The sequence below is a fragment of the Anguilla rostrata genome, chromosome 9, assembly GCF_018555375.3.
Source record: "Anguilla rostrata isolate EN2019 chromosome 9, ASM1855537v3, whole genome shotgun sequence".
NCBI lineage: Eukaryota > Metazoa > Chordata > Actinopteri > Anguilliformes > Anguillidae > Anguilla > Anguilla rostrata.
Window position 1 is genome coordinate 19,601,001 of NC_057941.1, and position 15,514 is coordinate 19,616,514.

The 15,514-nt window shown below is 47.6% G+C and overlaps 1 protein-coding gene across 5 annotated transcripts in view; it reads right to left on the bottom strand.

Annotated features, from left to right (window-relative positions):
• Positions 1-15,514, bottom strand: part of LOC135263213 (E3 ubiquitin-protein ligase CBL-like) — a 41,716-nt gene that overhangs the window by 7,399 nt on the left and 18,803 nt on the right. For all 5 annotated transcript variants that reach the window (XR_010332415.1, XM_064350943.1, XM_064350941.1 and 2 more), the window contains exons 3-11: positions 8,443-8,589; positions 7,341-7,497; positions 3,625-3,746; positions 2,913-3,050; positions 2,284-2,371; positions 2,048-2,179; positions 1,588-1,806; positions 1,009-1,140; positions 296-646 (exon numbers count right to left, since the gene is read on the bottom strand). Coding sequence is in view for 4 of the 5 variants with exons in the window: in XM_064350943.1 (XP_064207013.1) it covers positions 296-646; positions 1,009-1,140; positions 1,588-1,806; positions 2,048-2,179; positions 2,284-2,371; positions 2,913-3,050; positions 3,625-3,746; positions 7,341-7,497; positions 8,443-8,589 (1,486 nt within the window). In the remaining variant the exon portion in view is untranslated. The remainder of the gene's footprint in view (positions 1-295; positions 647-1,008; positions 1,141-1,587; positions 1,807-2,047; positions 2,180-2,283; positions 2,372-2,912; positions 3,051-3,624; positions 3,747-7,340; positions 7,498-8,442; positions 8,590-15,514) is intronic.

Genomic DNA, 15,514 nt, shown 5'->3' on the forward strand with positions numbered 1-15,514 from the left:
CTCAGTCGAGCTAAAGCGGAAGGTCCCCATTTCCCCATCAGACCGACGGTGTCGCTGCTCCGACACCCCAGAGCAAGGTCAACTACCTTAAGTGCACCCAGCGGTCAGAAACAGAAAACAGAAAACAGAAAGCACAGAAACGCAGAACCCAGAAGCACAAATGGGTTACGGAGTGTTAACATTTAACAGCTTCAGTCATCTTTCTGTGTCTCATTAACGGAGGGCGAAGCAGAGCGCTCCTGTCGGTGCTGACAGTGCACCCGGGCGCGGGGGGGGGGGGGGTCGGGCCTCTCACCAGCTGCTGCTCCAGGCCGAGGGAGCTGCTGGGCCTCAGGGCGTCGGCGCGTCTGTCCGGCGCCGGGGGCGGGGCCAGGGGGAGGGAGTGGCGGTTGGAGAGCTCGCGGGCGCCGCGCAGGTCGCCGGGTGCCCTGGGCACGGGCCGGGAGCCCCACTCAGCCGCGCTGCGGTTCGGGGGCACCGGGGGCAGATGGTCGCGGGGCGGGTCCCCCGGGGTGCCGGGGAGGGGTCGTCTCGGGAGCCGGCCCTCGGGACCCCCCGGGGGCGGGCGTTCCGGGGGGGGAGGGGCCGGGAGGTCCCACAAGCCGGGGGGGAGGGGGAGGGGCTTGTCTTTGTGGTGGGAGGAGGCCTGTAACGAGGGCAAGGGATCGTTAGTCATACACACGCACACACGCACACACACACACGCACACACACACGCACACGCACACAGGCCCCCATGCCTGCACACACACAGTCCGGAAGGCCGCAGCCTGACTCCGAGGCAGACAGGAACACACTCTGGACAGTGGGGCGCACTACAGCCCCGAGGCCTAGAGCCTGTCACCCGGGAGACGCCTCATCAACAACAATGCGCAGTTTTTACATCAGCCCGGACGCGTGCAGCTCAAACAGCGCGTGATGTGCGTAGCGTGCATAACAGCCAGTCACAGCGTAACAGTCCCTGCTAACAGGCCGCGCCCGTGATGCAGGCTGCTGAGGGGGCCTTGCCTTGGACGTGGAGCCCGGGCTGGACGCCCCCGAGGAGGTGCCCGGCCTCGGCGGCAGCAGGTCCAGGCGGGGGGGCACGGGGGGCAGCGAGGCCTGGGGCGTCGTGGAGACGGGCGAGGGGGGGCGCTCCACCTGCCAAAACACCGCCCGTCCCCGGGGTCAGACCAGAACCGCACACGGCAAAGTCCTGAGCTGTCGTGTTTCAAGGAGGCCTGAAAGTTTCTTAATCAACATTTCAAGGAAACACAAAAACTTTCACGCTTCACGTTTGAGGGAAGAAGAACACCGACGCGAGAACACAGAGGAAGAGCCTGCGGTGCCTCTGACTGGAAGGACATCACAGCCACCTCGGCCGTTATTTAGAGACAAAGCCAGCTTTAACCTCCCCGGGCCAGCAGGTAGAAGATGAGCATCGCAGCCCAGAGCAGGACCCAGACATCAACACCCCCGGCCCTTTAAGGCCGAGAGCCCAGAGGCGGGTTTGTCCTCCTGATCCCCGCCCCTGTAGGAGGGACCAGAGCACTGCGCCGGAGGGAACAGGAAGAGGGTTCAATTTTGGTCAGGGGAGCTGGGTCTCACCTTGGAGCAGGCCAGCTTGCTCATCATCAGGTGGGGGTCCTCCAGGCGGTCGTCGTCGTCGTCGTCGTAGTTAGGCGACAGGGCGCACTCGGACCCGTACGACCCCATGGCTGCGGTGAAGCCGCCGCCGCCGTCCTTGGGGTTGAAGGGGTCCACCACGATGGGCTCCGTGCCCTTTATCTCACAGCGACAGAACGGGCAGCCCTGACCCTCAGACTCCTGGAGAAAGAGAAAGAGAGAGAGTTTATTTAGGTGTTTGTCACAGTTATGTATAGCGTTCACCCAGTATTCATCTGTGTTAATACAAGGTTTGCAGTAAAACGATTCACAAATATTCGCAAATGCATTTCCTGCCAATAAAGCATTTTGTAGGAACGCACAGGCACATGTAAACACACGCACACACGCACGCACACACATGGATGCACGCATGCACGCGCACACACACACGCTCTCTCACCTGCCAGGCCGTGAGGCAGGACGTGCACATGAGGTGTCCGCAGGGCTCGATCTTCACGTCCTTGTCGTTCTCGGCGCAGATCTTGCAGAGCTGGAAGGTGGAGCCCATCTCGCAGTACAGCTCGTATTGCTCCTGGGGACGGACGGACGGACGGACGGACGGACAGGCGGGTGAGCGGGAGAGCAAACCCCACAGCGGAGACCTCCTCAGTGAAAGAGCGGAGGTAAAACCCTCACCTGCGTGACCTTGATGTGATCCTGAGGGGAGGGCTCGCACAGCCCCGTCAGGTCCGGGTTCTGGGTGCGGCCGTCAGGGAACAGGTAGCTGCGGCAAAGAGCAGGCTGAGCGCTCATCCCAACCGACACACAGCCGCTACGCTGCGTTCAACTCACTTCACAGAAGAAGAGCGACGCACTCGCTGCTCAACGGAACCGTGCGAGGACGGACGGACACACAGACACACACACACACAGACGGACACGCACACAGACGGACACACACACAGACACACACACAGACGGACACACACACAGACACACGCACACAGACACACACACAGACAGACACACAGACACACACACCCACAGACACACACACAGACACACACACAGACGGACACACACACAGACACACACACAGACGGACACACACACAGACACACACACACAGACGGACACACACACAGACAGACACACACACAGACACACACACAGACAGACACACACAGACAGACACACACACAGACACACACACAGACGGACACACACACAGACACACACACGGACGGACACACACAGACGGACACACACACAGACACACACACAGACGGACACACACACAGACGCCAAGGGGTTCGGAGACTCACAATCCCTCCCGGAAGCCGTCGATGAGCGCCTGGAACAGCGGCTTGTTGTGGGGGATGGTCTGCAGGATGTTGCCGTCGGCGGTGACGTAGCCGATGGCCCACTGGCCCAGCCGCGTGCAGCTCAGCCTGAAGATGTAGCTGCAGGAGGGAACGCAGTCAGACCCCCCGGCTAGCGCTCGACGAACAAGGCTGTCTGAGTGTGTGTGTGTGCATGCATGCATGTGCGTGCACGTGCGCGTGTGTGTGTGTGTACATTAGTGTGCATTAGTGTGTATGTGTGTGGACTAGAGTGCATGTGTGCGCATGTGTGTGTGTATTAGTGTGCATTAGTGTGAATGTGCGTGTGTTTGTGTGCTTGTGTGTGTATGAGAGTGCATGCATGTGCCTTAGTGTGAATGTGTGTGTATTAGTGTGCATTAGTGTGAATGTGCGTGTGTTTGTGTGCTTGTGTGTGTATGAGAGTGCATGTATGTGCCTTAGTGTGTATGTGTGTGCATTAGTGTGCATATGTGTGTGTTTGTGTGCATGTGTGTGTATTAGAGTGCATGTATGTGCCTTAGTGTGTATGTGTGTGCATTAGTGTGCATATGTGTGTGTTTGTGTGCATGTGTGTGTATTAGAGTGCATGTATGTGCCTTAGTGTGAATGTGTGTGTATTAGTCTGCATATGTGTGAGTTTGTGTGCATGTGTCAGTGCCGGTGTGCTCCCCACCTGCCAGGCTTGTGGATGAATTTGTGCAGACGAGCCTTCACCTCGTCGTAGGTGAGGAAGGCCATGTAGCCGGGGTGTGTGACTGCCAGACTGTTCCAGTTACGTAGCAGAGACGACCACGGCTGCAGAGAAAGATGGACAGACCCACCGTCATAACCTTAACCATGGTCAAAGCCCTGTGAGCGAGTGTGTGCGTGTGTGTGTGTGTGCGTGTGCGTGTGTGTGTGCGTGTATTTGGTTGAATGTATCAGGCATCCAAAGCAAGCAAACTCCCCCCAAAGATAAATTCTCATATATCTATATTGAAATTTTCCAGAACACATAAAATTACTTGCTGTAATATAATATTCTGTGACGTGGACCCTTTTCGGGGATCCTGTAAGGCTTTTTTTACCTATTGCACCTCACAAAAATGCACCCCCACCAGTTGAATACTATTCGTCATTCTCTACCATCATCCGAATCGGAAAGATGGGACAAGCTGATACACAATGCCCTCTGAGCCCCTGATACTTGTCAACCAAACATCAGGGTTCCTTCAGGGCCATTTTCAAATCCTTACAGACCATCCCTCCCACCCGAGCAAAAGGATCACAGAGCTGCTCCACCCTAGCTCCCCAGTGGTGGAACAAACTCCCCGTCCCTCTCCGAACCTCTCCCTCACTACCCATGTTCCGCCGTGGTCTGAAGACTCATCTCTTCAGACTATACCTGGATCCACCCCCCCCCCCCTTTCATGACACTCGTTACATGTTCCCCCATCCCAGCACTTTCTGGTAATTTGTATTTGTCCTAATACTGTAGCTTGTTCTTCTGCCTAGTTGGCTTTGCAGAGGTTAGGTCAGAATAGTGTTCACTGTGTGAACTAAACTGTGTTCTTGGCTAGAAATAGCTGTACAAAATAAGTATTGTATTTTATTGAACCTGTGTTTTGTAGTTGTCCATGACCATGAAATGCACTTTCTGTATGTCGCTTTGGATAAAAGCGTCTGCCAAATAAATGCAATGTAATGTAATATTCCCAGAAAAGGTCACGGCAACCTTTTTGCATGGGGGAGGTACACCGCTGAACTGACTCACGAAGAAGAACAGAATTTAGGGAAGGGGCGAGCCTAATTAGAGTATGCCACAGGGGGTTTTCTCCGCATGCCACAGAATTTAAAAATTCCTGCCACAAATTGAGTAGAGCATGGTGCAGTTTGTGTGGCTGCAAAATACGTTAACCACAGTGAAAGGGCGAGAGAGCCGCCCCTGTCTGAGTCCGAGGCACTGCAACCATGGCTGACGTGTGGTTAGCCTATTTTCCGATTGATTCGTTTCAACAAAGGACCATCAAAAGAATGTACACGTGCCATCAGAACGCATCTTCGCTCTCTCCACCTATCACAAGCTCACCTGTTTCTCCGCCCAGATTCAGATTTTCTGATTTGACTTAAACATCTCTACAGCTCTGTTCACATCTCATTAGAGAGGAGAGCAAAAAAAAACCACAAGAAATAACAACTGAGAACATTACAGTATCACACCACTACAGTAGCAGGCGACTGACAGCAAAAAGAATACAACGTGAAAGCTGCAGTTAAAGGTTATCAGGTTTCTACATCTGGCAAAAGAAGAGCACAAAAAAAAGACCACAATCACCCAGAAAATCTGCAAAAACAAGATGATGATGCACCAGTTTTGACTCTATATGGGCCCATGACTATCAGTCTGCTTCTAATAAGCCTAGGCCTGTTCCTCCCTGATCTATAGGACCCAAGGTCTGTAAAGAGGAAGCCATCTTGAAAACACTGCACCATTACAGGGAACCCAAAAAGCTCTCTTCCCCAACGAACTGTGTCCTGGGCTGATGGTGTTAAAAAAAAGAGAACAAAAACCGTGTCCGCAAGCAAAAACGGGGAAAAACCCAACTTCCTCCAGAGTGAAGAGAAGAAATAACCCAACTTACTGTCTGACCTTTTCAAGTGAACAACTGACAGAACTGATAAAATGTGACACAGGTCAACGTACTTCTAAATGTAACCTGCAAGTCGCACAGAGTGCACGCTAAAAACACTCATGAGAATTTCCGCGCCCAATAAAGCGTCGCAAGTATCAGAAACAAAATACAATTCACAAAGCCACTCAGCGGATGGAAAAGCGCCCACAACTGCACTACCAGAAGACAAAGGACATGGCCTGCTGCATCTGGGCACTGCGCCTTTAAATCCTCTGCATAAATTTCAGTACAAAAATACATTTTTTAAACATATTTGTGAAGGGGCAGCAGTGTACTATAATGGGTAAGGAGCGAATCATGTAACCTGCAGGTCGCAGGTTCGATTCCCAGGTAGGACACTGCCGTCGTACCCTTGAGCAAGGTACTTAACCTGCACTGCTTCGGTATATATCCAGCAGTATGGATGCAATGTAAATGCTATGTGTAAAAAAAAAAAAAAAAAAGTTGTGTAAGTCACTCTGGATAAGAGCGTCTGCTAAATGGCTGCAATGTAATGTAACAAGCCATGCCGGAATAACAAGGATTGTTTCAAATTACAGCTTGCAATGGTCAGGGAACTTTTAAATGATGATATGAAACCTGGTGGCAAAGTGGTTGCAGTGTAAACCTGTCAGTAACCATAAGAGCTGACAGAGGAAGACATCACCAACATGCTAGGAGAGCAGGACTAGAATTGTCTGATGACAAAGACGACATTGTTTTCCAATATAATTTAAGGCTATTTCATCGATACAGGAAATTATTAAAACAGCTCCAGTTCCTATGTTACGTCGATAGAAATCATTCATGTGAAATAGTCCAATTCTACGAATTGAGATAGTAGGTTGTTCCAAGAAATAGTGAAAAGTTCCATTTGCTGGTCATAAAGCCAGTTGCAATCATTATCATTTCAGCACCATAATTAAAACGAATCCTTTGTAAAAGGACAGCCAAGATTCCACTTAATGTGATTACATTTATGCTTGATAAACTTCTTAGAAATAGCCTTTTACTTCATTTGAGCATTTGGAGAAACTGGACATCAAGTCCTATTTTTGCTGTATTTGCGCTCAGATGATTGAGAACAGGCACAGCTTTAACATGAAACGTGCCGTGTGGCTACTTAATATTTGATATTTGTCATTGATTTAGTGAATAAGTCGTTAGTAAACATGATAGTGTGAATGGTGTCGGCAGCTGTTGCACAATAAGGAAGACCATCTGCACTTCCTGTTTTTTCTTAGAGGATCTACCCCATAGTCATAGATTTTTTTAATATACATACTGTGTATAGAAAGGGCTGTAATCCCTACAAGGATCACCCGATATGGATGCAAATACCCTCAAATTGAAACTGAAAATCTGCCCCTTAACCTCATATTCATCATTTCACTTCAAATCCAATTGGCTTGAGTGCAGAGCCAAAATAACAAGCACAGGACATGCACTGGTGTAGCAATAACAGAGTTGACCGATTTCCCAATACAGTAAATAACATCTATTTTGTCACATATTGCAAAAACATTTCTGCTATGTAATGCCATGTACACTACTGTATGTACTTGCATTAACCACATACATTTACATTTACATACAATTAAATTGAAATAAAAATAATTTTTTAGGATTTCCTATCCACTGGATCTGGAATTGCAGAGTTCTGAGCTGCGGTCAGGGGGTCAGGGGTGAGCAGTTCAACAGGTCAGGGTTGGGGCAGGATGTCTATGGTCCTCTGTACCTGGAAGAGCCTGGTGAAGATGTCGAACTCAAACACGGAGATGTAGTCATTACAAGTGAGGTCTATGGTGGACTTCAGAGCCATGGCCTCCAGGCCAGAGCTGATTGGGTGAAATTCGTGCAGAGCCTGCCGGAACATTTTCCATGGTACAATGGTCCTGTGCAGAAAAACAGGGGTTACAGAACAATTGGCTACAAACAACAGGAAGGGTTCTACAAATCATGTAAAGGTAATTGCTCATATTTACCTAAAGTGTCTCAGATGCTCATAGTAATTACAATGAAAGGTTCTTGCCTGGTAAAGGAGCCTGGCAGTTACATAAGGGAAAGGGTGAAGCCAGAGTTACCTCACATGGAAAGGAGGTGAATGCAGGCAGAACACCATGGAAAAGGGGTGTAATGAGCCAGGCTAGTTAACACTCTACAGTGGAAAAGGGGTGGAATGAGCCTGGCTAGTTAACACTCTACAGTGGGAAAGGGGTGTAATGGCCCAGGCTAGTTAACACTCTACAGTGGGAAAGGGGTGGAATGAGCCTGGCTAGTTAACACTCTACAGTGGGAAAGGGGTGTAATGAGCCTGGCTAGTTAACACTCTACAGTGGGAAAGGGGTGTAATGGCCCAGGCTAGTTAACACTCTACAGTGGAAAAGGAGTGTAATGACCCAGGCTAGTTAACACTCTACAGTGGGAAAGGGGTGTAATGAGCCTGGCTAGTTAACACTCTACAGTGGGAAAGGGGTGTAATGACCCAGGCTAGTTAACACTCTACAGTGGGAAAGGGGTGTAATGACCCAGGCTAGTTAACACTCTACAGTGGAAAGGGTGAATGCCAGGCTAGTTAACACTCTACAGTGGGAAAGGGTGTAATGCCCAGGCTAGTTAACACTCTACAGTGGAAAGGGTGTAATGACCCAGGCTAGTTAACACTCTCAGTGGAAAGGGTGTAAGCCCAGGCTATTACCTCTACAGTGGAAAGGAATGAGTATCTCCCCATAATCCAAATCTTAAGGCGCCTTCCAGTATTGCTGACCCAGGCACTTCCTGTGCAAGGTCAGTAATGGCTGGGTTTCCTGGTCTGGTTGGTGAGGAAAAGCTCCACTCACTTGTCTGTGAAAGACTTCCTCCAGAATTCGGCGGCGTCAGCCTTGGTGATCCTGAAGTTGTCGCCCTGAAACAGGCCATTGGGGAAGATGGCCCTCAGCTCGGCCAGCATGTGACTGAATATCAGCGACAGCTTGGTCAGGTTACGTCTGAGAGAAGAGAAGAGGAAGCGTGGGACACGAGGGGGGAGGGGGAGAAAAGGGGAAGACGGAGAGAACAGATCATTGTGAATGCATCATATATTATCTCTTTTGCTTAGCATAGCAAACAATAGTGTGACGCACGCAGCTCACATTACGCACATTATCCCCGAATGCCCACAGCTGCATATTCACTGAGGAGCTTTGGTTTAGGTGCCCCGCCGAAGGGATTAACAGTACCTCCGGCCAGGAATTGATCTTGCAACTTTCCAGTTACACCACACTGCCACCCCAGCGCTTTATGAATACCACTGCTGTTCTCACACTTCCCATTATAGTCATGATGCAGCAGACTTGTGCTGACCCACAGATGGAGCTCCAAGCTTTAAAGCCAGCTCTGCCTAGACATACAGGTTTCATACTGGGCACACATCCAGTAGTAATTAGCTACTGGCCAATGCTAACGATACAGCTCTCACAAGCTGTAGCACATTATACACCATGCTAAAATACACAGGCAAATGTCTGTGTGTCTTCATCAGCTGGGGTGTGTTCCTCTGCAATCCTTTCCTTTGTTTCCCATATTGAAACAGAAGCTCTGTACAATCAATTTCCTTTAGGGAAATGAATGGCAGACGAGCAGGACTTTCGGTCTCAGATCAAAAGTAAATTCCCGCGACCTGGCTGCGTGCACACCAACCAGTGTTTACAGACTACGTTTGTGCTTCAGTGACCGCAGAGTCACATGAAAGACCGAGAGGAGGGAACACAGACGGATCTCACTATAAAATGAATATAGAGCTCGGAACATTTCCTCTTTTTTGTCACCGCACACAACGACTGTAAGAGAAGCAGTCCGTTTTTACGGACAGACATTTTTATTCTTGTTTCCACTGCTCAGACACATCTGGTGGCCGGTCTAGCTGTGAAGTGAAATGACCACATCCACCTCGCACCTCTCAAAATACTGCAAGTTCTCAAGTTCTGACACTTGACAGGTTTCCACGCAGACTTGGCGAGCACGCGGCGTACGTGCGCGCAGGTCTGCAGGAGGGCAAGCGCGCGCGCGCGCGCGTGCGACAGAGGTTTTCGCGGAGGGCGACGCGGCCCCCAGCGCTGTTGCGTGCTGCAGGACGGGAACAGAAGCAATGGCGAGAGAGAGAGAGAGAGAGAGGATGGGCGTGAGAAAGAATGCTGGCGGAGTTCCGGGCCGCGTCTGGTGCGGGGGCGGGAACAGGCGCAGCTTCAGGCCCCGCTGCACCGAGGCTGGGCCCGGGAGCGGGCAGGCGGCACCGCGAAACACACACAACAACCGATGTTCCCCCGTTAGCCGCACTGGCAAATGAACACAAATGCACTCTGCTGTATTGACAACGCCGCTCCGCTATAGGCGTTCAATCGACTGAGACGGGAACTCGTTCAGTTAGGAAGGGCTCCCATTCGGCTAAGGAGGACCCCTATTCAGTTCAGAATGACTCCACCCCCACGTATCGCCTGCATCTGAAATAACCATATGACATGCAGCCATACTAACGTTCCTCTACAACTGCCTGTCAACAACACAACAGTATGCAAAATTTCATTGACCGTGTCCATGTGTGCGTGTGTGTGTGCGCGCGCATGTGCGTGCTTCTGTTTGGGCGCGTTTTGGGTGTTGGCCATCGGCTCAAACGCCAAGACAATGACATTGCATCTACCCCCTCGTTCAGAACCCAGAACCCCTCGACTTCGCCCTACTGTTGCTATGGTTACAGGCCTCGCTCCCTTGGACACAGTGCTTTTGTCAGCTCCTCTTCCTCTGTCTCACTCTGACCTTTGACCTACAGCTGGCTGCTCCCTTCTCATTTCCTGTTTTCACTGATAAAAGCGTCTCTGTCGCGGGCAGGGACAGAGAGGGAGAGATAGGGAGAGAGCTCAGAGTTTGAGCACTACAGAGGAAGCCAGAGAGACAGACAGTACAGCACAGAGGTCATCACTTTCTCATTTAAAGTCTAGCATTACCTCATTTTTATCATTTCACAATAAAAAGGAGAAAATATAGGCCCAAGTATGAGAAAATTACTTTTATCACAACATATCTATCAGACACTGCAGTGCATGAGCTTAAAAATTCACTGTTCCCTGTGTAATATACTTAATCTACACTCAGAATATTCAGAACTAAGGCACTGAGGGATGATCCCCTAAGCACCACACCTGGATCTGTCACCAACAACCCAGTGATCTTGATTTCTTCATGATAACCAGATGGACAGTTTGGACCTTTCCAACAAAAACCTATTCAATTCCAAGCTCTGCGCCACTGTACTCCCAGGCCAGAGAATGAACCGCCCACCCTCCCTCATATCCAAGTCAGTGGTTTTCAACCTTTTCTGATGCAGGGACCCCCACCCAGGCTCAGTAAACATCCAGGAGACACCAGTTAATAACAGTTTTATATTTTCCCAAATCTGTATATAATCATTGCGTATGAAGTCTGGCTAGGGACCCCCTCAAGGACCCCCTGTTGAAAACCCAGGTTCTAAATGAATCCCAAACTTCCCACACAAATGCATGGGTCAGAAGTGGGGGGAGGGGGATACTGTTCCCCAATGCAGGGTTGAGCTTAATGCTTCTCAAGTCTGGTCCAGGACCAAACAAGTATGCTGGGTTTTGTCTGAACAAATCTCATAATTAAAAGAAAATCATTCAAATTTGCTTGAATGTTTCACAGCCAAAATTTCTATATAATACCGGTTTAATAAATTTCTTATTAAACCGGTAGCTAAATAGCTTAAGCATGCTATGCAATAACTACAATATAATGACAACAGTATCTATATAATGACAACTGACTGATCTCCTTGGGAGGGGAAAAAGTGTCACCCTTGAGGGATTGGAGGGCAGCTGGCACTTGCATAGGTTGCTGTTGACTTTCTCCTTCGTTATTATTTTGTCTGCAATAGCATAGAATCCATAATATTTCCAAATGGGTGGAGTTACAATTTTTCTTGGCTCCTCCATTCGGAAGGTTTAACCTACAAGAACTTTATTTTTAGGCTACCACAATCCAGACAAAACCATAACATTGTGTATTGTGTATCGTCTCTTTCATATTGAGTGCTACCAGATGATGTTAAATTAGCTTGGGAGGAAATAACTGATGCAGTCAATGCATGATTCTATCACTTTAACTACATTCACATAATTAAAAGATTGTTTAAGTTCAAGCTGCCTTTATTGTCCTTCTTCACATTAGAGACAGGTGTAAGAAGAAAAAAAAAAGGAAAACAGTACCACCAGGACCACAGTGCAGTAGAAGAACAGCAATAAACAATTAGAAATGCCTAAATACAGGAATTAATGTTATTAAACAGAACAAGAAATGCAAAGTACGCATTTTTCCTTTAACAACGATTGACTGGCTTTTGAACAGGTATTGAACGTGGCGCATTGATAGAAAAATCCCAAAATTAACAACTTGCTGTATGCTGAACTGCGACTTGTGCCATCGGCCTGGCCTGAGCCGTCGGGTGGGGTAGGCGTGAATCTCAAACCACGCTGGCACCAAAATAGCAGTGCACTGCTCGATCTTCACAGTCACACCCCCAGCAGCACCTCCCCTCCCACTTTGGCGCACAGCGAGTTGTCAAATGACCGAAACGGGCTGAGGTGCGTCAGAATCCACCATGCCACTTCGCCAGTGCGACGGCTCGTCACGAGCCATGAGCCGGCCAGAAAGCAGAGTGCTAACTGCGCTTAATTAGACTTTTTACATCTACTGACGGTTGATTTATCCTCTTAATGTCACATTATGCCAGAAACGGCTTTGTCTGCCCTCAAAATAAACATAACATTCACAACCAAGGAAATTCAATCGGTCAGAGTAACTTATGCTTTACTATGTTCTATGTAATATATGACAAACAATTCCATTTAAAAAAGGTTCAGTTTTTCATTGATTCAGTTACAAACTGACAGGTGAAAAGAGTTGGGTCTCATTTGCCAAAACCATCTGTGTAAAACAGAGTTTACTGACAGCAAATGGCAATGAGCCAAACCTGCAGCGTGTTCAAATACGTTTAACCACACAATTATGGTAGAACACATTTTCAACAACCTTAATTGATCAAGACAAAAACTTGAAGGCTTTGACAAAAATGAGCACACGCAATGGGGCTCCAGGAGCAGGTCTGAGAAGGAGAAGGTCTGAGAAACACTCATCTAGCCTATATATGGCAAGTGTCTGTTTGTGACAATTTCCCTCACATTAGGTGTCTCTACTCTCCAACAAATCTTCAGTTCTTCAACCGTTGGTACCGGACTTGCAATCTCACCCTACCATAGGTCCGCTCTTAGCATACCAGTTAACCTTTGTGCACGCAATGTACAATTCCCTGTTGCCTGCCTACATTCTCAAAAATAAATGTCCAAAATATGCGTGTAGAAAAGAGGGTGAACAAAAAAGACAGAGAGAGGGGCAACCAGAAGAGAGGCCACGATCGCCCCTTGACTGAGGTGGAAAAGCAGTCTTTTTGAGGAGTCATAACTGCTCGTATATCAGATCACTGTGTCACATGAGGACTTACTCTTTGCTTTGTGAATGGCCTCACAAGCCAGCTCTCTGCAGCACTACTGCTATTGTTGTGGCTACAGCGCACTGCATTAAAAGACTTGGCAAATTCAATTTAATTTGAATGTTCACACAGCAGCTTTCCCCAAATTGCAAAGAAAATGCAGGGATCATATCAAAATAATAATTACAACAATAATCTTCCAACAACTCGACTCAGAGAGAAGAGATCTTCTAGCAGAGAAATGCAGTTCAAAATGAACAAGCAAGCTGAGAACACTACACAATTCATGCAACCACACATATAGTCATCACATTTCAAATTTCAAATAATCAACAGCTAAGCAGCAGCACCCACGTCACCAAATGGAAACTGCCTTCCCCTTTTTATCACACTCTTTGCTTCAGAAGTACACACACCGGAAGAGGCGCCACACAGGATCTCTCTCAGGAAATAGACTGTAAGAGGGTGCATGCACACATCCACATACAAACATACACACAAAGACACACACACACACACACACACACACAAACACAAACACTCACACACACACAAAAACACTCTCTCACACACTCACACACACACACACACACACACACACACACACAAACCTACATACACACACAAACACACAAACAACACACAACATACACACACCACACACACACACGCACACACACAAACACTCACATATACACACACACACACACACACACACACACACACACACACACACACAAACACTCACATACACACACACACAAACACTCACATATACACACACACACAAACATACACACATGCACAGGCGCTACACAGGATCTCTTTCAGGAAACAGCCAGTAAGAGGGTGTATGCGCGCGTGCACACGCACTCACATACAGGCACAAGGACACACACAAACACTCACAAACATACAGAAGTAGGGCCACAGACACACACACACACTTCTGCAAATGTTCAACAGGATAAAAAACTGCATATCATAGCAAGTCCAACCCAGTGTTCATTTCACCAAGAATTGAATTCCACTCCCTCCCCAAAACAGAAAAAAACATCTTAAATGGCCCTCCCTGTGAGAGTGGCCTTTTCATAGATAGCACGCTTGACCAAAATAGACTGTCTTTTCCGATCCAGGAAACTAGATATTCTACAAACCACAAATGGGGTTACACTTTCTGTGACAGGATAGCTGCAAATAACTGTATTTAATTGTAAACACTTTGTGATTGCCAGTTCATATTAACCAGGTATCAGCAAAGCCGCTTCATATTAAGCTAGTTTCCAAAAAGCTGTCACCATTTTCCCCCCAAAATCAATGTGAACTACACTTCCCTTAATGCATAACTTTTTCGTATTTGGAGAAGCCACGAGGGTCCTTTTGTATTGCCCTGGAATGCTCAAATGAGTATTGCCAAGCAAAAATAAAGTCTTATAAACTCCCTCTGACGAATGCGCAAGTACTGCGACAGTGGCTGGCTGCTGAAAGTCCACATAAATAATTAAGTGGTCACTGCAGTCCCATCGCCCCTGTCCCACACATATTTCTGTGTTCCATACACTCCATGGCCCTCAATAAAGAGTACACTTTTAAGAGTTCAATACACAAGCCTATATATTCAGTCTAATAAAATATCAGGTTATAGGTCAATATATTTAAGCTATATAAGTTTATATAAAAGTCTGATAAATTACACTTTCCATCCTATTTCATCCAAATAAAACTTAGTCCACTTAAATCCTTTTTCAAACGTCAGGAAATCTCATTGTTGAGAAACCTATTAGGCCTAGATGCAAGTTTCTAATTCTCAGAAACAACAGATGTTATGGAGTAAGCTTAGAGTGTACAAAAGTGGGTTTTGTCACAGCAATGAAACAAGAAATGGCATAACCACAGTGCAGCACGGTATAACTAGGCTACATACAGTCATTTGCACAATGGTTCCTTTGACAGAATTTCATTTAAAAAGTGGGGTAATAATGTGATTTAGAAATGTTTTTTCAGGAAGTAGCCTAGACAAGGCAAAATGAGTGCAACTTCCTCGTGCAGATAAGTCTAGAGTGAAAACTTTTTCCTTCCATTTTATTTTCTAATTAATTTGTTTAACCAAGCTGATGACATTTCTAACTGACATGCAGAAATCTGCAGGGGGTCCTGTATCACTTTTATAGCAGTTAATGAATGATTCTACTGCCACTGGCTTAATATCTGGTTAGAGTTTCTTTGACATTCATACAAGAGTGGTGCAGATTTAGGCTATTTCACTTACAGATTAACGATTGGTATTTTGTAGAAAAGCAGTTCACCAGAAATTAAATCTGGACCAGTATCAACTGACACCAGCTGCCAAGAAGGGTGACACATGGGCTGTAATGTCG